Source organism: Fusarium coffeatum (genome assembly GCF_003316985.1).
Source record: "Fusarium coffeatum strain FIESC_28 chromosome Unknown BRIP53273_contig_27, whole genome shotgun sequence".
Taxonomy (NCBI): domain Eukaryota; kingdom Fungi; phylum Ascomycota; class Sordariomycetes; order Hypocreales; family Nectriaceae; genus Fusarium; species Fusarium coffeatum.
The window spans coordinates 102,577-124,783 of NW_022157824.1; the positions used below are offsets into that span (position 1 = coordinate 102,577).

The following is a 22,207-nucleotide window of genomic DNA, read 5'->3' on the forward strand; positions in this document are numbered from 1 at the left end:
GACGTAAAAGGAGAGTTCTGAGCGGCACGGTGAAAGAGGGAAAAGCAGAGAACGAATCTCTGTTTACTCTAACTAGATGCTTGAAGTTTGATGCAGCTATAAAGATTCAGAAGTTGACTTCAAGCGACTGTAGATTCAGCTTATGCCAACCAGTCCATTACCTCACTTAACGAACCAGTTTCTTAGCAGAGGCAAACCTGATAACCACAGACGGGAGCCTTTCCAATGTTACAGCAAGATCTCCATCCCCTTACTTTCCCTTTTTCCCCTTCCATGCAGGAAGCGCTCTCATTGGCATCGGACGTAGTAAAGTCGAGGATGCCACTTCCTTTCGACATATCTAGGATCCATCATCACTGGAACATGCACAGTTGGTCGATTCTCGCTGGCCGCCCGTGCAGATATCTGGCCTGTCGCTCGATTCGTAACCTTGGTTGGTCTCGCAGTCATATCTCATCGTCCTGAACAAACAACGACAACAGTCTCCCATCGAAGGGTGAGGTCGCACCTAACCCCAAGGTCGGTGTCTGGCCCCCAGGATCACCAGACACTGATGAATGACCTTTCCCTGGCCGACCTAGACTCTGGTTTGGTCTGCGTGCTAATTGTGGCTTTACTTGAATTGATTGTCGGGACTGTGAATTCCGGAACCGATTTCTTAGTAGCATGAAGATAGATGCAGCTTCCAGCGTGTTAGATTGTCACTGACGTTCAATGTTTGAGCTCTGATTGCGAAGCCTTTCTGGTTGTCTTGATAGTCTGGTTACACCCGAAAGATGACACTCTCTACTTCGAGAGGCTGTTTGCTTGTTGCTTGTGCTTCAATCGCATCAAGTGCTGGCTCGAAGTTGAAATTCCGATCAAAGGGTGTGAACACTGCGAGATACCGATTTAGAAAGGCGCTACTTAGATGAAACATCCAAGCGGAAGTTCTTTGCAACTAATTTAAATACCAAGTCTGCCTGCGCTGCAGTGCTTATAATGTATTTACAGATAATGATCCAACCACCAGTAAGAAGAGAACAACACCAGATATTTACATACTAGTATGGCATTTAAGCAACACCGAAACCCGCCTTGGTCATGGCATTCTTAGCGCTTGAAGCTGCAGCAGCAGAAGCAATAGTCTTGCCCTTGAAGTTGCCGAGGAAGCCAGTGTCGTCGCCAGGGAAAGTACCAGAGCTTCCAAAGGCGTTGATCTCACAAGCGCGGCCGAGGGCAGCTTTGCAGACACCAGCTGAGCCAACGGTAGGGACAGTGAAGAGACGACCCTTGGTGCCAGTCTTGAGAGGGTTCTTGACGTTCTGGAAGATGTTTCCTTCGGCGAGAACTTGGCCGTTCTCCTCAATCTCGAAAGCATGGTCGAAGATGTCGTAGAAGTAGTTGTTGACGACGTGAAGAAGGGTGTTGCCTGAAACTTTAGGAGCACGACCAGAGATGTGGTACATGTAGTTGCCCTTGAAGGTAACCATCTGCGGGTTGTTAGTAAGTTATTCAATTTTGTCGCTTATATGAAGGTTAGACTTACATCGCTCTTTCCAAGGAACAGGATAGCCCAGTAATGATAGGTGTTGCAGCTGGCAGACCAGTTGCTGAGGCCATCAATCTTGTTGTTAGTAATAGAAACGCGACCACTGGCACCAGTACCAAGAACAATGTGCTGACGACCAATGAGGGAGGTAGTGCAGTGATCAATCCAGATGTTATCCGTTCCATCGAGAGTAATGGCATCGCCACCCCAGACCAGAGATGGGTTGAGGTCGGTGATGTGGATGTTTTGGATAATGACATTCTTGACGCCATTGGCGAGACGAAGACCCTTGCCTTTGATAACACCCTCAGAGCCGACACCGATGATGCTCTTGTTTGAACCAACCATGAGAGGGTTCAGACCAGCCTTGTCATACTTGACAGTAACTTTCTTAGCACCTGGGTTGTAGTTGGTGCACCAGTCGTTCTTGTTGATAGACAGCTGGCAGTTGGCGCCTGTACCCCAAGGGGCGCAACCGGTCTCAGTCGCAGACCCTTCGGAGCCCTTGAAGTCAAAGGTTCGCTCCAAGTAAATGATACGAGCAGTGTTATCCTTCAGATAATTGGCAAGTTCCTGGTTGTTCTTGGGACGAACGACCTGGCCACCTTTGCCACCCGTGGTGCTGGAGGCGAATCCTTCAGCTACGGTAGGTAGAGCAGCGAAAGCTGATGGGATGATTGCCGCGATGGCTACAAAAGCGTTGAGCAGACGCATGACGGAGACTCACAATGGAAATAGTGGTGAAAAGAATGTGGTGAAGGAAAAGAATACCAGATCCCTTGTGAAGAAATTGGAAAATAAACAGGTGAGTAAAGAATGAATGAATGAGTGATACAGCTATAGCATGGACTGAGATATGTCCTAGTTATATAAAGCAAGAAAGCACCTGGTATGAACTTATCGTAAAGCTAATCTAAATTTCTACCGTTGAGAGTTGACAAACAATCTCGAATACAAGTGTCGAACATTCGAGACCTTGGTCCTTCTCTCATTTCGCTTTTATCTCTGATTCCTCCACGAATCAAGCTCGTTCCGATACAATGGATAATGGAGTAGTTCCAGAGGCACGGTTGCTCATCTGAAACAGCCATGCTGCTAGGTAAGTGCCGACAGCCGAGTACCAGGTTCGTCAAGGCGATCACAGGGTTTCAGTAAGGCTTTGGCTTGTGCCAAAGTCGAGTGAGTGGAAGTTAGGTGCTTATAGTAGCGACACAATGTGCATGTATGATATCCTTACAGAAGACATCACTTGGAACCTGTCACAAACTTGTGCAAACAGCCATTTCCCAGATGAAAAGTCCTCCCAACGGACTTGAAGAATTACCGGTAGACTGATGCTGATCCAGTCAGGTAACGTAACAACGGGAGATGACAAGGGTTGGCGCTTAAGTCCGATGCGCACTAAAGAAAGCCCCAAGTGCGGACATTTGATATGCCGCGGATTTCCTACGCTGAGAAGCACCTAGCGTAGCACTGCCCGAGCTAGTATGCGTGTAATGGCAGGGTTCAGGGTCTAGACAGCCTCGCACAATTAAGCCAATACGCGTATACAGTAAAAGAGTGACCGAAGCAATGAGCCACAACCCTTCAGCGCCACCCCAGCAGGGCCTTCCCCCATGACTCTCGAGTACAGCTCAGATGCGGACAAGCGTTGAGAACTCCTTTTGTTTCTGATCTCTCTCTTATCTTCTGCTTTTCTTCTGCCGGCATTGATCTCTGAACATCCTTAGCGAAAAATACCAGGCTAGGCAGTATTGTCGGTTGCAATTGCATTGCACTGGCAGCCAAGTGTAACTCGGTTATAATTTTATGATCTCCTTTGCTTTAGGTAAAAGTGGAGACAGGTTTAGAGAAGAGAGGCAAAATCTTTTCTCTCCTCTTCTCGATCTCTTCATTCTTTCATCTTCACACCTCATCAGCGATAATGCCCAGGTCACCATGAGTCAGACACCTACAATCATGAGCGACACGCCGTCCCGATGGGCACCCCGCCGTTTACTCGCGCTTGGTTGAACTACTTCACTTCGACACCCGGAGCACTGGGCACCCCGCCTCATCACTCGACCCAAATGTCTGCCCAACGAGTGCTCCCAGAGATGGATTTGGAGGGGAGATACAAGGATCTCAATGTCCAGCGACCTTTCATCCCGAACGATCTCCTCTGGATCCTGCTTTACCGAAACGCCTTCATCTAACGGCCCTATCTGACGAGGAGCATGCGGAATGGGTTTGGTGGAAGGAGCGTCTTATCACCGCTCCAACCACCCAGAAGCTTGCCAACCATGTTTCTGGCAAGGTTGGCACCGATCGTGGTCGCCCTATGTCTTGGGCCAACATCGTGGGGGTGATGGACAAAATTGAACGGTACGAATATCTCCCCTCCTGTCTTACGCCAAAAGCGCTCAACTAACCTTTCAACAAGCAGATACCAGCAGATCCAATACTCCGATCCCTCGATGACCGACACCGACACCGTCCTGGAAGCGCCATCGCGACATCGTGCCCGTTATCGCAAACCCACGATGGGCGTTCAAGGATGTCCATCTTACAAACTGGGCAAAGCGCGCCCAGTTGAAGTTCGAGAACGCTGATATCAGGGAGATGCGTCCTAACACCCTTGGCGAAGTTGTCCCGTTCAAGAACCGGCTTGCCGGCTCCCGGCAGCTCACGAACAATCCACCACCCCCATCTCCCACTGCCCGACGATCGAGAAGTAACACCCGATATAGCACCACCCCCTGTTCCTACTACAGCCCAGGACTCACTCCCTCTCGCTGCAAGGGCAATCCGTGAACCAAGCCAGGCACCAAGCCTCGCATTGACTGAGGAAACCATCATGCAGGAGTTTCCCACTCACGCCGGTCACATCAACCGGATTGAACACGACATCCGAATCAGGCATATCCGCGAGCGTCTTGAAGGGAGCATCGCAGAGCTCAGTGCGAGGGTTGCGGATCAGGAGGAGACGATCGCTGAGTTGGAGGCTCTCTTGAGGTTGGAGAACAACGGGCACTGACCAACCAATCTTTGTTTTTGGGCTCGAGCCGGACGTCCAAGTAGCCCGATCACAGGAAGGATCACGGATGTTGGGGTTTTTGTATCATACATTCTCGCATCTCTTCTTTCTCCCTCAACTTGCTACTTTATCACCAATTTGCCACATCAATATAAGTCGGCTCAACGCTCATGATGCTCAGCCTAGGTCCCTATAAACTTCATACTCTTAAGTCTTCTCGTACTGTGTACGTTCAGATCGAACTCTTTTGGAATTTATGAGCCATGTCGACAAAGGAAAAGGAAGTGAATAATTGATCTTGTTCTCGACGAGCGCCCGCCCAACAGCAGTCCGAGCGAACATGAGTACTCTCCTATCATGAGGTAACGAGATACTTCCCTCTTGGACTTTGCATTCTTTCTGTGGTCCGGTGTGTCTTCTTGTATTTCAGTGTGTATTTACTGTAACATAAAATGTTCCTCTAATGTGGAAATGAGGAGATCGCGACATTCTCTTTTTTGGAATGCGGGTGAGGCTGGTGACCTTTGCGTGGCTGGTGACCTTTGTGTGGCTGGCAGCCACCACGGGTGTCGGTCCGACAGGATCAGCGCCCGTCAGCCTGGTCCGTTTCACCTTTGATCTGCAACGACTGAGGTGCATAAAAGGAGAAGTGGCTTAGATTTGCAAATCTATCTGGTTCTAAGCTTCCTTGCACTACTGTATTATGATTCGCTTCATCTTATTCTTCCGCATGCGGATCATGGCGCCTTTTGGTAATGGTTGGTAATTAGATAAGACTCTGATAAGATAAGATATGATATGATATGATAGATATCTGTCTACAGCTTGGTTGACCCTGTAGCGTGGTTGATGGATTTTGTGTTAAATTTGACGTCCTTTGTCTTAGGTTTGAATACCAGAATGATTAAAATTGTTGGCTTTTTACCACTGGTATTTTAGACACGTTTTGGCAAGCTCAACACATCAGGGACCATAGATGTGGTGACAATGAACTGCTTCTCATTGTTCACTCGTCAACACACACTATCGATGATGCAACAAGCTTCCCGTCTGACTGAGAATCGCTTGTTTCAGCAATCAACCAGGGAATATTTTATTCGTATGCTAAGTATACGAATAATGTGTTGAACATACTGAGAGATAGTCCAAGCCTTCATTCTGTCTTCTGTTGCTCTGGATGTAGGGTAAGGTCCTCGGCTTGGGAAGTAGTCGCACAACGCGTCATGAGCGCGCTAAACCCACGTGTCAGGTGGAACCCATCGATACATTTTGTAACGTTACCCGACAAATACGTAGTCCTGATCGACGGGTTCCACCTCGCTTGGAGATGCTTGCTTGAACAGGAAGTGGGTTAGTCTTGCCGCTCCATGACCTGGAACATCTACCTCATCAAATTCCCGACGTTCCAGAACTCGTAGTCGATGGACTCCACTTGCTCTCATCCGAGCTGCGCCTTCTAGCATAGTGTCAGGTGGGTCGAAAAAAGATCAAGACTCAGTTAAGGATCATAAAGATTAGGATAGTCTACCCTAGGCCTTAGTGCCCAAGGATATCTAAGTTTTCTTGTCGCCAGGCTTCTGTGTCCTGTTTATTCTTCGGGCTGCCAGGGTGCCTGCGGACCGCAACTTCGCCTACGAGTCTAAAGACCCGACGCTAGGCTGGAAAAGTGTAGTGTCCGTGTTGGATCTGCGACAAGAAAATCAGGCAGCAGCTATTGGTCAAGCCTAAGAAAAATGGGACTCAAAAATCACCGTTGAGAGTCGACGTCATCTGGGAGCTCTGCGGATACTACAGGATACTTCAGGATGGGATGCCCCAGAGCTAAAAGGCCCCGTCGATTGATAAGATCAGATGAAAACTCCACTTGGTGCTCCGAGGAAATCCACAATCTCGACCTAATGACAGCCGCCGTTATCCGCCCAGTCTACCGGTGTGGGCGACAGAAAACTCATTCTCCATGACTTAGGGCGCCCTAGGACGCGTAGCCTCAATCCTAGTTCATACGATGATCAAATTATTTCATCTCTTAGGCTGCGTGCTCCACCTTTCACCTGTCCTCAAAGTCTGGGCATTCACCCCTTTCTCTTTGCAAGGGGTCTCCAAGCCACACCAACCACCTTACCAATTCAGGATGTAAGACGACATCGACGGCATATTCCGTGTCTGCTTGACGTGTTTGAAGGGGCTGGCTTGGAAGTCCAGGTAGTGCAAGTTGAGTAAATACAGGGCTTACATTGGCTGGGTTGTTCTGCCTCCCCAGTCCCAATTCCCCCCGAGATCCGAGGAACATCCCTCGAATGCAGTATTCACAGAGCTTCGGACTAGTGGAATGTCTAATGAGGCGCACCACACCAGTCTATGCATATGTCACCGAAGCTGTAAGGCCAAGAACACCTAGCATTATTACGAAATTACAGTGCCATTATGAAGTTGACCAACTGCTTTCATAGCAGACGGCGGGATGAGATGCAAGTGGGTAGATAATTAGGTATTTAGAGACGCAACAGCGACTTGGAACGCAACTATCAGTTGCGAGAAACATATCTACGAGGAACTCAAGATCCCCAGAGATCTGAACGCGTGCTTTAGATGCACTGCGAGTACCAGTCGTTGTGCTTGGTGCACTTGAAGCCAGAAGCGCACTTAGTAGGGCCAGTGTAGCTAGCTCCGCCCCCACACTGAGCATAAGCAGCGGCAGTGACGCCAGACTCAGCCTTTGGGTTAGCCTCGGCGGTGCTAGTCTGAATAGCGGGTTTCTTGACAGTGGTAGTAGGCTTGGCGGCAGCAGCCTCAGAGACGGCGGGCTTAGTAGCAGAAGTGGTGGGCTTAGCAGTGACAGCCTTAGTATCCGCACCGGATTGCCAGCCACGCTCCCGGGAGAGCTCGTACCACCAGTTGCGAAGCATCCAACCATCAAAGTCGGTGACCTCAGCAGCAGAACCAGCAAGCATGATGAACTTGTCCTGACCAGTGGGAGTCCAGTCATAGAAGTCATCAAGTGCAAAGGTATGACCGATCTCATGCTGCAAAATGTGGATGTTCTTGGAGCCAAGGAGTTCCATGAAGTATTCACGACCGATGCGCTGGCCCCAATCACCACCAGCACCACCCTGCATACCGTCGGTGAGCCAGAGAGAGTTATCGTAGTGTCGCTCAGCACCGCCGGGGCACTGACTATAGTCGCCGTCCTGGTGAAAGAAGCGACCACACTTCTCAGAGCATTGGGGAATGCCTTCAGCGTCGGTATCGGTGTAGATATCGATGCCGTCGGTAGAGCCTTGGAGGAGGCTCTTATCCTTGACAGCCCAACCGACGACATTGATCTTGACGTCCTCGTAAGGGAAGTTGTCCCAGCCAGAAACCCACTTCATCCAACTGGTGTAAGAGTCCTGCAGAGCAGCAGCAACCTTGGTACGCTGCTCAGCCGTGACAGAAGCACTGGACTCCCATCGGACACAGATATTAAGCTGGCCATTTCCAGCAATGACCTGGTCCCAGCCGTAGTTCTTGAAGCCCAGAACGTCAGTGTAGGTTTCGACTTCGTGGTCCCAAACTTCTTTGAGAGCACCGGCGAGGTTCGAAGGAGGGTTCCATCCTGATTGTCGCTTTGTGGGACGGTTACGGGGAACACTGGTCCAAGACCGAGCATTGAGCGGCGAGAGGGACTGCCAGACCGAGCCGTCGAGATCAGACTGGGCTGAGTCGAAGGAATGGGCTGCAGTAGCGGCAACGGCAGTTGCAAGATTAACGGTGGAAGCGAAACGCATGATGACGAACGAATCGAAGAAATTAACGAAAGTGGGTAACGAGTGAAAGTAGCGACGCGCAAAATAACGAATGGAAATGTCTACCAGAGACTTGTAGATAGTTGAAGCACTAAGAAAACACCATTCACTTGGCAGCCTATAAGTACGTTTGGCGCCATCGCAAAGTCATGAAAGATACGGAATAGCTCGGGGTCTAGAAAGGGACCGCTACTGGGTTCTTGATTGGCGGGATTAACCCACCGGAAACGACAGCTGTACTGTGAGCGCGGAGTCACTAGAAACATTTAAGTGGTCTGGGAACGAGGCTTAAATTTGAAGACCAAACATCCTGTTTCATGTGTCATCGGGCTACATCCCGGTGATCGGCGGTACGGCACCTCGGGACAGAAGAGCCCGAGCGCCAAGCGCGGAGCCAAGTGGGATAGACTTCTTTATCAATCTTGGAGACTTTTTATTATAGCACATTATCTGATGGACGTCAAGATGTTAGTCAAAAATTATAAAATGAGACAAACTTAAATAATGAGACCCATATATACTGAAATGGATATAATAAGTAGTTCCATCGTCGCTGTGTTATTGCTTTCATCGAGGCAGGAATCATGTATCCGACGACCCGTTTCTCCCACTCGGCTTCCTCAAGCACGCGATCCATTTCCCGTATGATTTTAAAATGAGTACCAGTTTCAGGCTGCGCCGAGCACTGAAATTCTTTCAATACGCGGTCTCTGTCCGCGTACTTTTTTGCTCGGAAGACCGGGGACATTATGTAATTGACTGGCGAGCGGCGAGCGGTAGAAGGGCTCAAAGATCAACATTCTGTCAAAAAGAATTGATCTCGCCCGAGAACGCAAAGGAAAGATACCTTCAACTTGATGCTGGTTTTGTTAGACTGACCTGGAGTCAAGTCCAATTACATTCGTTCTTTTTGCTTTCTACGCTCGTTTCTGCGCCAACTACATACATTCTTTCAATTACTATTCTAAAGACAATACTCTCGTTTAAAGCCAACATCACGATGTCGCGACTTCTAACCTTTGCTGCTGGGCTGGCTCTGGCAGCTGCTCAGCTCAGCTCTTCGTCGCTCGAGAATCACGTCGACACTCTCACTCTGGGAAGCTCCTTTAACCCCGTTAAGGAGGCCTACTGGACTGGTCTCCCCCACCATCGTCGAACTCCCTTTGCCGTCTCCCCAGATGGCAAGAACGCGTTCCTCGCCTACCTCGATGCCAGCGGTACTGGCGTACATATTCAGGGCGTCGATCCCAAGACCTTCGCTGCCGTTGGTACTCCTGTCACGATCAAGAATGGTAAAGAAGCTGGTGGTCTCGTTGCTCACAACGACGGTTTCGCCCTTCTTACCAACGAGGTCGTCTCTGGAGAGGCCAAGGATCCTCTTCCCGTGATCTACAAGTACACCAACGGCAAGCAAGCCTTCCGAACACTTCTGGGTGGCTCCGGCTTCTCGGCTGATGCTCTTGCCTCTCCTGATATCAACGGTGACCTTGTCTTCTCTGAGAAGGCTAGATACTACGCCGCTTATATCGTCGTTACTTCGTACAGCGGCTCTGCTTCTGGTCACTTTGGTGATGCTATCCGCTACATCAACCCGGATGGTAAGGTTGAGGAGATTCAGGGTGCTTCCTCCTCTTGGGGCTGTTCCCACAACACCGGTATCGCCTTCGAGGCTGCCGACGAACCTCCCTTCGCCTCCATTTGCGCTGAGGATCAGGGAGCCATCTGGTTGAACACTGAGACCCAGGGTATGAGTAACAACGGTGTCAAGATCTCTAACGAGCATGTCATCAACGGTGCCAGCAACGAGCCCATGGGCGGAATGGGTGGTTCCTACAGCTCTCTGGCTCGTTTTGTTGGCTCCGATTCTTACATCTTCTCCTGGGTCTCACGTGGCGCTATCGACCTTACTGCCAACGAGTGGATGGGTGACGGCTACACTCACTCTGAGCAGCGCACCACCAACCGAAATGTCGCTATCGCTGTCATGTCTGACAAGAAGACTCTTGTTGGTGAGCAGGCCACCTCTGAAGTCGGTGCCAAGGATGGCGACAGCCAGGTCAACTGGATCACCGACGGTGCAAACGATTGCTCCAATGCACACGCTGCTGCCTTCGACGCTTCCACTGCTCTTGTCTCATGGGAGGAGATCTCCAACCCTGTCTGCGAGAACGAGGCCATGGGCTGCAGTGGCAAGTTCGCCGGTACCAAGTTCCAAGCAGTTGACAGCAAGGGCAAGAAGATTGGCCAAGCCATCACTTCGGATGATACCTACGTTGCTGGTGACATGGTTACCATGTCTGATGGTCGTATCTGCTGGCCTTTCGTCAACATGGCTTGGTCTCTGGATGGTCCTGCTCAGGCTGCGGACGTGAAGAAGATCTCTTTCGCTTGTATGTCCAACGGTAGTGGCTCCGGCTCTGGTTCTTCAGCCTCCAAGGACTCCACTGGAGTTGCTCAGCCGGCTGCTACCAAGCCTGCCATTGCTGGTGCTTCCAAGCCCTCTGCTGCCAGCTCTACTGTTGCTGCTGCTAAGCCGACCACCGCCAAGGCAACTGAGGAGTCTGCCGAGGAGTCTGTCGCTCTTCCTGAGAGTGCTCCCCGTCCCTCTTTTGTCTCTGTCCCTGTTGCTGTCAGCGATATTCTCTCCGCTCCCACCAAGGCTGTCTCTTCTGCTGTTGCCGAGGAGCCCTCCTATGTTGTCAACAAACCCGCTGTGCCTACTACCACGAAGGGTGGCGAGATTGAGTCTCCCGCTGATGGTGACAGCGAGGACTGCGACGATAGTGCTTCCGACAATGTTGCCACTACCAAGCCTAGTAGTCGCAAGAACCGCACTCGTCGCCCCCGTCCGACCAACCTTCCCAAGGACCAGAGCGGAAAGAAGTGTGCAGTCAAGACTGTCTTCCGCACGGTCTATGTGACTGCTACCGCTACCGTTCCTGGATACTAAAATCTCAGCTGGCACATGGGAGCTAGCTTTTGCTGGGAAATTTTCATCACGGGTTTGCGTGAATCATAAACAGCCTGTTTCGTTGTAATTAGATGTAGCTATCATCCTGATGTTCTGCTACCTAAGTTGCAAGTACGTGTTGCAGCAGGGCGATACTGGAGAACTTGATGTTAAAACCTCACCAGTTGAGAACGGTAGCAAAGTTACTTAGTTCATTATAATTACAAGCCAGTTTCCAGCACACCAAGCAGCTTGTTTGTTTAACTTTCTTAAGTGGCAGAAACTTAAATAGAAAAGTTGCTTGGTTTGCTGGAGACTGGCTTGTAGTTGTAGTGAAGTAAAGCGAGAAGAGACTAGCTGTTTAAAGGCCAGTCCGAAGTAAATGACAAGGATAGATCTCTTAATGTGACCGTTGCGGATACAACCACAAATGCTCTAGCACGCCATATCAGGAAGTTCGCATACCTCGCTTCTCAGGCGACGACGCAACACTGGGTGACCTCATGCAATCTGACGAGTGACAGCGCAGACATCGACACGGCGTTACGGCCCAATCATGGACCTTCCTGACACGCTTCTTCTCCGAGTATTGACGAAAGCCAATGAAAAACAGGTCTATACGGACTCGAGATGGGGGTAGCGCGCGTCAGTGGCACCGCTAATTAGTTGAAACTGTTGCGGCTTGGCCGATCCAGTGTTCCCTTTCACCCTATCTTATATCACGTGCAAAAGAATGACTAGAATACGAGTATTCCCCTTTCCCCGGCACTAGACTTGCTTCCTTGAACAACCGCACTTCCCACTCGCTACTGTACGCTATCAATCAGTCAATTCTGCACCGTATATTCTTACCATGGCACCCCCTAAAAAGCCTTCCGTCGACAGTGATAGGCTTACTAAACCCCGCAGAACGCACCGCAAGTCTCGAAATGGCTGTCGTGCCTGCAAGGAACGCCACATGAAGTGTGACGAGTCTCGACCGATCTGCGCCAACTGCAAGATTTCGGATCGTGCTTCCATGTGTATCTACATCAACAATGGGTATCAACCGTCGACTTCCCACGCAGCATCCAGTGTCCACACGCCGTCGCCTTCCCGTCTTTCGCCTTATTCTTTTCAAACGGGCCCGGCATTCCCATCTTTTGGCCCTGGTAGCTCTGTCAGCTCCGCTTTAACGCCTTTCAGCGATACGCTAGGCAGGGGCGATCTATTCGATCTCAATCACTTCGCCCTTTATCATCACCTTGTGACAAATCGTTACGCCATCACATCGACCAATCCTTCCGATGACAGTGTTGTTTCCCAAGCATTGGACCATGCACTCAGAGTCCCCTACTTGATGAATCAGCTTCTCGCTCTCTCTGCTCTACATTTGAGCAAGCCTCCCTCCCTTCTGCAACCATATCATCAACTCGCCACCAATCTCCAAACAAGAGCGCTGACCTTGTTCTACGAGGAGAAGCAAGAGGTCTCAGAGGAGTCATGTGTACCGCTGTTCCTCTTCTCCTCTTTTGTTGGAGTTCATGTCCTCTGCGATAGTCTCCAAGGTCCCAGAGAGAGTTTCAGCGCCGTTCTTGACCGCTTTATCACCTATCTGTCCCTGCATCGTGATGTTCACGCTGTTACTAAACAGTCGTGGAGCACAGTCGAGCAATCAGGACTTGGGCATAACCTCCAACAAATTAAAGGTGCATTCCCCACGATTGAGAATGGAATACAAGCGACCGCTATGCTCGATAGAATGATCGATTTGAATGTCTCCTTATCATCAGCTACCAAATATTGCAACGCCGTATCCGCGCTGCAGCGGTCATTTTCCCTCCATTCAGCACTGAAACAGCAGAACGGACAGCGATTGGATGCTGCGATAGCATTCTGTCTTGATGTTGATGATGAATACCTGTATTTGCTGAAGCAACGACAGCCAGAAGCACTGGTGATCCTTGCATTCTTTGCAGTCCTGCTGCATTGGAATCGATCTACATGGATAATTGGCGATGGAGGACAGTATCTGATACAGTCCATTACGTCCCATCTCGGGAGTCATTGGGCAGAATGGCTGCAATGGCCTAACTCAATCCTACAGTTTACTGACCCTAGCCCGAGCTATTCATGATATCGAGCAGCATGAATAATATCAACACTCCTTGGGATATATATACCACTAACTCTCCGATGTGTACATCTGCTGTTGACCAACTGTACTTCACTTCATCCTACCATGTGACTGTTATCAGAAGGGATTATGCGAATTTCTCCATACTCATATTGACGGATCGGCGGTCGTTAGTCCTAGCTAGAGATCCTCCTTTGTTAGGGTCTATGGTATCAAGATCTGTGTTGAAAGTGTTCTACAAATTACTCAAGCCAGCCTTGACCGTGTCTTTCTACTGCGTTGTCCCCATTCACCTTTCCATGCGTCTGGAGATCTCCCCACCCGATCACCCCAATTCCCTGGTTATCGCCGACCTGACAGCTGTACCAGCATTATACGGCTTGACTATAGTGGAACGAGTGGGAACCTTAAATTCCTACGCTATACCTAGTTGTATGTACTCAAGGAAGGGTCTTTCGCTTCTGCAGCTATTGGCACGCGCACCTAAACGCTGTACCAAATGGGACTAGTGGAGCAAGGCAAAAACAAGGGTGACAAGGAAGGTAACTCTGAACAAACATTTCCATGTCAAGAATTATATAAAACAAGGTGGTTGTCTATCAATTTACATTAATCCCATTGATACCGCAATACACTGCATTTTGTTGACTTGACATCAAGGCTGAGCTAAAGTTTAACCATGGAGAGATACCATAAATTGGGAGAGCTGGGTATCTCCAAGTCTTTATGCAAGCTTCAGAATTGGCGACGAGCCTGTCAACTCAAAATAGAGCTCGATGATCATTATCACTCTAAGATATATTCGCCCGGCTCCATCGTTCGAGGCCGCCTCGTCATCTCAGCATCCAGTACTTTTAAAGCCGGCTCTATCAGGATCTCTCTCGACGGACTTGCAAGGATCCGCACAGTTGGTCAGTGCATTACAACGACTACTGTGCATCACTTTCTGAAGGTCGATTACTGTTCTCCAGGGATTGTAGAGTTAATGTCAGAAACATTGATCAAAGGACACGTTTATACCGCACCCTTTCATTTCACCTTCCCTGCTAAGTTAGACTCGACTACTTGTACGCACAAGGTCACATCAACAAATGTAAGGGAGCAGCACTCATGCCTTCCGTCCACAATTGGAGGATGGGATAATGGAGATATGAGCCCTGATACGGTTACCATCGAATACGCGATAAATGCATGTATTGAATCAATCTCTCCACTCGATTACCGTGCCTTGCGCGGTTTGACAGTCGAAAAGACGATCAAGTTCATTACAAAGTCGACAGAGTGCCCCCCACTACATGTCGCCTCGACGAGTCAACGATATGCGCTCCAGACGACACAGGTCCTTCGCCAACACCCATTCAAACGATCATCTGGGACTCTCAACGTAACAGCAACGCAGCCCGAAGCTCTGCGCCTTCATCCCTATGGGAAGGTCGTTACCCCATCTTTCATCGACGTCAGCCTTACCTTTGACCCTTCAGAAGATGCAATTCCACCTCCACAACCCGACGCTGTGTCTCTGTGCATTCGATCTTACACATGGTGTCAGGCAAATCCATGCTCGGGGTTTCCTGACCTGCATGAAGTGCCGAATATCAAGCAGCCATTTTCTGTTACACTTCTAGTTGAGGTTCAACCTTCAATGTTGGGGTGGTCAGAGCACGTTAACATTTCGCAGCAAGCCAAGACATCTACACCATTCTATAGCTCAACTATGAGGCTGCCTCTCTCTATTCTGGCGACTACAAAGACAGTTCTGCCGACATTTCATTCTTGCCTGGTATCTAGGACTTATGATGTCTTCCTACGTCTCACATTTGGGAAACGGAAATCGACAATTGTTACGCCTCTCCAGATTATAGCAGAGATCTGAGCTCAGGTATATACATACATTTGTATCATTGTCATCTCAAAGATTTCAATCAATAATAAAATAACAAGATGAAATAGATCTTTCAACAGAATTATAGGGAAATGTCCAATAGGTCGTTAGGTCTGTCCGACCTAATGACCTATTGTTTACTATCAAATAAAACCGAGAACTTGTAATGTGTGGGCGGTTGGGTGGCAGCCTTCAACGCAACAGTATACGTCTCAAGTCAATCCTTTACTTGCTTACTACAAATTTGTCAAGATAAACACCAAGCTCTTTTAAGCCACGAACCAAAACATCCGTTTCACAGACATAGCCCATTCGGATATATCCTTTAAAGTCCTCGCTCCCTCCAAAACATTGAGAGCCGGCAACAAAGAGGAGCTTGGCCTTCTCCAGCAGTTCCAAACAAAATTTGGTATCATCAACAGGTTGCCCGTTTTTACCGTTGAATCGGATGAAGGCTGTCGTTCCGGCCTTGGGCTGCACCCAAGAGCATACCGACTCATACTGCTTCATAAAGTCCTCGAGTATCTTTGCATTCGTCCTGGCAAGTGTGATATTCCGGTCCACCAGTGCAGGTCGTACTGCAGGAGAGAGTGCAAAACTGGCGATTTGATCATCGATTTGGGAAACACTGATGGTCGTGTAATCGCGAGCTTGCATTATAGCCGAAATGATGGACTGGTCTCTGGAGGCGATCCACCCAATGCAGATGCCGGCTAGTGCATAACCCTTTGACACAGAGCCTGTTGTGACTGTCTTCTGGTGTTGAATAGTCGACACTGGTTTGGGCACCTCGATGTCGCCTGAGGTACCTCCATGAAAGAGTGGACGGTACACCTCATCCGAGAAGAGGATCAGATCATGGTCAGCGGCTATCCTCGCGATGCTGTCGATAACGCTGTTGGGAATTGGGGCGCCAGTCGGGTTGTTCGGATTGTTAATAATAATCATCTACAGACGTTAGCTTCTGGTCAGATTGAGAGTCTGTATCTCACACCTTGGTGTTCTTCTTGATCAGACTAGGCAGTTCATTGACATCAGGGACGAACTGGTTCTCTTCCTTCAAATGCCATAGAGTAACCTCAGCACCAAGACTGCGAGGCGTGTCATAGAGTTGTTGGTATGTCGGGTAGACACAGATAACATGGTCACCAGGACCGACCAAAGTATACAGAGAGATGAAGTTGGCTGCAATAGCGCCTTGAGTGATTATAACATCCTCAGGTCTCAGTTGTACCTCTCCAGTGCTGCAGTGAGCAGCGACTCGCTCTCTTAGAATCCGAGACCCAGGGATGCAGCCGTATGTGAGCTTGATGCTTGTGTCGATTGGATTCTTGACAGGGCCTTTGGCCATGTTGACCAAATCGTCGATAGATACAGATGCAGCGCATGTCTCGGCAACATTGAGTACGCCGGGTGTCGTTTCATACTCATCCATCCATTGCTCCACAGCGAAGGGGGTAATACGGACCATTGTTGTTGAAGATTTACAAGAAGATCAATCAGATAAAAGTCAGATGTCGAACAGTAATTGCAAATTGATGATGTGTTGTTTAAATAGATACGTAGATAACATGCGTTGTGGAGGGCAGCTTAGAAGAAGTCACATTGTAGTTGGCGGACGCTTACTGTGTCGTTGGCTGGATTTCAATATCGGACGGTACAGTCTTGCGGCCCCCAGTCTTCTCCAAACCCATCTCGGAGTTTGTTGCCTTGCGTCATTATCATGACGGGCCCACCAACCTTTGCCCCTCCCGGCTAGAACAGTTATTCACGCAAGTGTGTCCCCGACCCACCCTCCAAACCACTACTGTACAAGTCAGAATGTCTGTGGATTCTTGTCTTCGGAGTCTCCTGCCAGGCCAGGCAGCCAGGCCATGCTGACCAGAAAGTCAACCGAAGCTAAGGAAGCACGAATAAATGAGCTTGATAGGCTAAGTCTTAATGGGGAATATCTTCATGAGAAGCCCAAAAGAGAAGTTAATACACATGACGGAACCTGGATTGAATTGATCCATTGATCTTCACAACACCTCGGTCACATGGCTCTAGTTATTGGATGTCTAATAGTCTTACTCAACTCCATCGGAAATGTTTCAATCAACTAATCAGTTCAATCCTGCAAAGAATAGGCGGACCAGCTTCTGATGTGTTTTCTTGTATTTCCTTGAAAGTACCAGCTGCGACTGGTGGCCCCAGAAAGTAATAATATTGTTGAGACTCTAATGCATCCTTATTCTTCAATAACGTTTTCTGGAGATGCACAATGTAATTTTACTCTCCGAACCCTTCAATAACTTGCTGTCATCTCGATTTCCACATCAGTATCCAAAAGCAATTGATGAACAGCAACACAAGTACGACACTCAAGTCCTTCAATGTTAGTTATTTACCTGACTCAAGAGGCATGTTGTAAAATCTACAGGCTTGGGGTCAATAGGGAAGAATTCATCCCATGCGACATTGAAAGCCACAAAATCCTTCATATCGGCAAGGAAGACGTTGGCTTTCACAACTCGGTCTAGACTACTACCAGCCGCCTCGAGAACATCTTTGAGGTTTTGGAGTGCAACGCGTGCGCGGTCCGTAACGGTACCAGGAATGAGATTATCTGTTGCAGGGTCGATGCCAATGGCGCCACTGCAGTAAACCGTGCCATTGTATTTGACGGCTTGCGAGAACTGAGGGAGAGGCGCACAGGCGGCAGTGGTGTGGACTGGTTCGCGGTACGACATAGTGTAAGAGGAATTATATCGGAGTAGGGTAAAGCTGAAGAGTGAAAAATTGGAACAGTAACGTACTGGGAAACTGATTCATTGTTAGTATTAATATTCTATGTATTCAACAGTTAGCTAACAACCAGCTCCTGAATAATACATCGGTATATTACGTTGTTTTTTAGTAATTTGTTTCATATCTAATCATATGTTATGTCGTTTATCGATGCAGGGCGATTGAGCCAAGTTGCTAGAGTTCAGAAGTGGAGGAACTTGAGGTAGGGGACTCCGAAATGCGGAGCCGGGTCGAGCCGGTCAGCTCCGATCCTCGCACAAGAATGATGCTGATCCAAGGAAATTCCTGATTGTGTATTTCAGAAACTTATTGAAGACGCAGGGAGATTGCTGATGGTGCAGTTTATTTTAAACATGTGCTTGGGATATCGAATGTATTAAGATATGGCAGATTCCCCAGCATCAAACAGGTAGGATATTGATGCCGACGATGTCGTATGCTTCTGTCCAACTCAGATGATTCCCTTGTCTCTCTGCAACATCAAGTATCTGCCAAATTTGTTGGACGATTTCCCACTGCTTGCTGACATTCTCCAATTTATAGCAGAGCATCCGCCCCCAACACTTTTTCCACACGTCGCGCCTATCGCTCGTAGCATTACAGGACGCAACAAACGCAGGCCAAGTGATTGGTGCCATGGACTCTCCTTGCCCGACGGTTTCAGATCTTGATTTAAACTCTTCAGCTGCTTGGACATATTCAGCGACGTGGTCGACTTCTGGGATGAGGTCCGCTCGCTGGACACGCTGTATGCGAGTGCAGTAGTAGATGAGTGCGGCAGCATGCCACGCCTTTGCATGTTGAGTGAACACCGCCATCCTGAAGTCACCACTGTCAGAAAAGGATGTGATATTCTCTGATTTGAATCGCCATGATTGGAGTTTGTTTCCAAGTTCTTCACACGTTTCTAAAAAGTCGTCGGGTAGACTTTCCTTGTTTTGCTTGAAGCGAATGAGATGCTCAGCCAGGTGGCAAGTCTCGTTGATAGCCGTGGCTATCGCTAGCGTGATTCCGTAAACATACTCGTAACATTGGCTCGACTGTAAAATCATGGTCTCTGCGGCATGGGTGTTGTCGCCGATAGTACCCCAAGAGATTGGGGATGGTTGGAAGAACATGGTCCGTGACATTAGTGACAAGAAAGCACCTAGTTCATTGAGCTGTCTGGATGGACGGCTCATTAAGTTCCATCGATTCCGCAAGCTACGAAGCTGAGCTGCCGCTTGTATATGCATAAGAAAGTCGTCACCCTCTCCTGTTAAGACCTATGACATGTCAGTGCTATTGGCAAATGATCAATTGGCAAATAACGGACGCTTATTGTCACGAGAGACAGGATCGCCATCATCAAGGTCTGGTAATTTGCTGTAAGTGGCGCTTCCTCAATCGTATCTCGTAAAGATTGAATGGCTCGGTATCTGTATTTCGCTCCGAAGTCTCGATATTCCATAAGTCGTGGGTCGCATTTCCAGCGATGAAATGCCGCCGATGCCAACAGAGACTGAGAGAGTGCCGTATAAGCCAGCCGTCTTGATTTCTCCATCTGTAAATTTTCTTGCAACATGCCCTCGATCGCTGTGGATAGGTAGAGGGTCCGAAATGGGTTCTCGGGGTGACTTATCGGAACGAGCACACCTGCCACGTGGATGTTATAATGTCTCACCAAGTAGTCGACTTGAGCATCTCCAAAGAGGGTTGTATGGACTCCCTGCACCATACTATAGTCGGTATCGGTTGAACCTAGTGATACTTCTAGCACTGGACGAGCTTGATCACCAACACCTAAAGCACTTTCCTCTGCCATTGATCCGGTTTTTCTGTCTTGATCTTCACTTGATACAAGTGTGCAAATTGTACTTGAATCATTTGGCGAATTCCTTACTGTGGAGACCAAGGAACATGAAGAAGTCACGGGGCTCGCTGGCCACCAGAGGGTAAGATCTGGTATTGACTCCAGGCCGATTGGTAGTAGTATCTCATCAGAAGGCTCATGAGTTGAGGGCTGCTGGCACTCGCTAACCTCAGATGAATGATATCCTGGCGCCATAGCAGCCTGCGACAAAGACTCATGTGGCGCGACCACTGTATCCACGGGGGCTGTCTCAGTCGGGGCTACTGAGAATACCGAGAACAGACCATGATGCCCTGATACCCCAAGCTCGGCATCTTGGTCAACATGCAACAAAAGCATGTCCACAGTCTCGGGCTTATAGGCAGGTAAGTTCTGGTCTGTAACACAATTAATAGATTGTTAAATTTCAGAGAGTGTTACACTTACCTAGCTTCATACTCATACGACCTTGTATGACAGAACTAAATTGGGTCTCTTCTAACGAATGGGTCACCCATTGCAGTCTGTTGTCGTAGCCGCTGCAGTTTACGCCACGCTTTTCGCAGTTTTTGCACCCTATCGGGCGTTCATCACATTTAACTTTTCGGCTTTTGCATGTCCAACAGCTATGGGAGTCAATGATCAATACAATAAAAATCATAAAGGTGTCAGGATCCATACCCAGTGAAAGTCATAGCACGTGATGCTTTTCGAGGCGGCATTGTTATCTAATGGTGTTCGTTTCGCTTATACGTGGTTTAATCAGTAGGTGATGGAAACGGTTGGAAATTAACCTACAGTAAGTACTGCACCGAACCAGAACGCTAGATAATTAATCCGACTCCGTCAACGCGCATCGATCGTTAGGAGACCATCTCCAAATAGGGGTTAGTCTGACCTAAGTTAACTAATGACAAGCGGAGAAAAAGAGCACAGACTACAAAGGGTCCACCCAGCTTTAAATCTTTAAATCCAATCCAATGAATTCGTCCTGCAAACCCGACTCGTCTTTGGCCCTCGATCTCCAACAAATGAGTATCGACACCATAGGAGAGTGATGAGATTACTACTGCATCTTATTTGTATTTGAAATGAATGATCTAGTTTAGTCTTGCAACAAACGCCTTTGCTTTATCCTAGGACATAAAGCTAATGAAAATCCATCTCAAGATCTCTCCTGCAACATCGCCCTTGCAACGAAAAGAGTCTTCCTCTGGAGAAACTCTCATTAAAAATGTCCCTTGGTTTTCATACTCGCCGTCGATAACTGTAAACATGTTGGGGTCCTGGTTGTTTTCTATCGTCCGGGTTCGATGAGAATCCCTGACATTAGACAGAGTTTGGATCTTTGGCTTGAAGGCTGCGTAACAGTGATCCCAACCCTCTTCATCCTCATCGTCGTCTTCCTTTTCATCCTCCCACTCATCATTATCACCCTGCTCGTTCATAGCAACATTGCCTTCGTCTTCCTCGCCACCAGAGTCAACAGCCATCTCCTTGTTCTCGTCAATCTGCTCATCTTGCACGTTGACCCCATTCGATGGTTCATGTGATGATCTTTCGTAATCCACCGGAACTATACAGCATGAGAGTGATAGTAGAACCTGGAGATTGAAACTGCGTTGTGCAGTCTTCTCGTCTTCCAGATGAGGATGATAACATATCAATTATTACATGCCAGATTTCTCCCCTTATGATTTGAATAAATAAGGTAGGGTAACACACAGTAAACCTAAGCTAGAATAATTAGATTGTTCTAATGTTCTGTTTGTAGTTTAGACTTGTGGCTGAGAGCTCATATCCCCAATCGAGATCTAGCATTCCATCTGCGCCACCGATCTTATATAGACCAGTTGTATGAAAGACATATGGAACTCACTAGCCTAAACTGTAATAGATAGCATCATTTCCTTCTGCGGCAAAGAAGACATTGCCGAAACAGCCGAGGACATGCTGGCTGAGCATTCCCGAATCGCGTCGGACACTGCACACGGTCTCGAATCTTTTCGTAAGCACCGTAAACGCACTGAACAGTCCCCTGACAATGCCACCCATTTCTACAGTCGACCGCATTGATTGGAGGCGCATGAGCTAAAACAAAATAAGTCCTGCCCATAGTGCCTCATGATGAAAGCCAGATATCAAGCTTGCTTTCTCAAATCACTCTGGCACTTTCAGTTACTCTGTGGCCTCTTATGTATCTCCTTCTCCCATCCCTTCCCCAGTCATTGTGTTTATTCAACAAAATATTTATTCATTTCTCTCATTATTCAGCCAGTTGATAACCCTATTTTCCTCTACACTCC

General features: G+C 48.4%; 8 protein-coding genes across 8 annotated transcripts; 3 read left to right on the forward strand and 5 right to left on the reverse strand.

Moving 5' to 3' along the window:
- Nucleotides 1-1,055: 1,055 nt before the first annotated feature.
- Nucleotides 1,056-2,245, reverse strand: FIESC28_00998 (uncharacterized protein; the record flags this gene model as incomplete). The annotated part of the gene is made up of 2 exons (XM_031155149.1): nucleotides 1,056-1,472; nucleotides 1,529-2,245. The coding sequence occupies 2 exons, from the start codon at nucleotides 2,243-2,245 to the stop codon at nucleotides 1,056-1,058; spliced, it is 1,134 nt and encodes a 377-aa protein (XP_031020806.1).
- A 1,245-nt stretch (nucleotides 2,246-3,490) lies between these two features.
- On the forward strand, nucleotides 3,491-4,547 carry FIESC28_00999 (uncharacterized protein; the record flags this gene model as incomplete). The annotated part of the gene is made up of 4 exons (XM_031155150.1): nucleotides 3,491-3,504; nucleotides 3,569-3,895; nucleotides 3,954-4,107; nucleotides 4,158-4,547. 4 exons carry the CDS (start codon nucleotides 3,491-3,493, stop codon nucleotides 4,545-4,547), a joined length of 885 nt encoding a protein of 294 aa, XP_031020807.1.
- Nucleotides 4,548-7,132: 2,585 nt separating this feature from the next.
- FIESC28_01000 (uncharacterized protein) lies at nucleotides 7,133-8,314 on the reverse strand (the record flags this gene model as incomplete). Its single annotated transcript, XM_031155151.1, has 1 exon — nucleotides 7,133-8,314. One exon carries the CDS (start codon nucleotides 8,312-8,314, stop codon nucleotides 7,133-7,135), a length of 1,182 nt encoding a protein of 393 aa, XP_031020808.1.
- A 1,018-nt stretch (nucleotides 8,315-9,332) lies between these two features.
- Nucleotides 9,333-11,282, forward strand: FIESC28_01001 (uncharacterized protein; the record flags this gene model as incomplete). The annotated part of the gene is made up of 1 exon (XM_031155152.1): nucleotides 9,333-11,282. The coding sequence occupies one exon, from the start codon at nucleotides 9,333-9,335 to the stop codon at nucleotides 11,280-11,282; it is 1,950 nt and encodes a 649-aa protein (XP_031020809.1).
- Nucleotides 11,283-12,135: 853 nt separating this feature from the next.
- FIESC28_01002 (uncharacterized protein) lies at nucleotides 12,136-13,398 on the forward strand (the record flags this gene model as incomplete). Its single annotated transcript, XM_031155153.1, has 1 exon — nucleotides 12,136-13,398. The coding sequence occupies one exon, from the start codon at nucleotides 12,136-12,138 to the stop codon at nucleotides 13,396-13,398; it is 1,263 nt and encodes a 420-aa protein (XP_031020810.1).
- A 2,107-nt stretch (nucleotides 13,399-15,505) lies between these two features.
- On the reverse strand, nucleotides 15,506-16,751 carry FIESC28_01003 (uncharacterized protein; the record flags this gene model as incomplete). The annotated part of the gene is made up of 2 exons (XM_031155154.1): nucleotides 15,506-16,228; nucleotides 16,275-16,751. The coding sequence occupies 2 exons, from the start codon at nucleotides 16,749-16,751 to the stop codon at nucleotides 15,506-15,508; spliced, it is 1,200 nt and encodes a 399-aa protein (XP_031020811.1).
- Nucleotides 16,752-17,658: 907 nt separating this feature from the next.
- On the reverse strand, nucleotides 17,659-18,012 carry FIESC28_01004 (uncharacterized protein; the record flags this gene model as incomplete). The annotated part of the gene is made up of 1 exon (XM_031155155.1): nucleotides 17,659-18,012. One exon carries the CDS (start codon nucleotides 18,010-18,012, stop codon nucleotides 17,659-17,661), a length of 354 nt encoding a protein of 117 aa, XP_031020812.1.
- Nucleotides 18,013-18,471: 459 nt separating this feature from the next.
- Nucleotides 18,472-21,956, reverse strand: FIESC28_01005 (uncharacterized protein; the record flags this gene model as incomplete). Its single annotated transcript, XM_031155156.1, has 6 exons — nucleotides 18,472-19,335; nucleotides 19,386-20,299; nucleotides 20,349-20,440; nucleotides 21,156-21,477; nucleotides 21,634-21,638; nucleotides 21,781-21,956. 6 exons carry the CDS (start codon nucleotides 21,954-21,956, stop codon nucleotides 18,472-18,474), a joined length of 2,373 nt encoding a protein of 790 aa, XP_031020813.1.
- Between the last annotated feature and the right edge of the window lie 251 nt (nucleotides 21,957-22,207).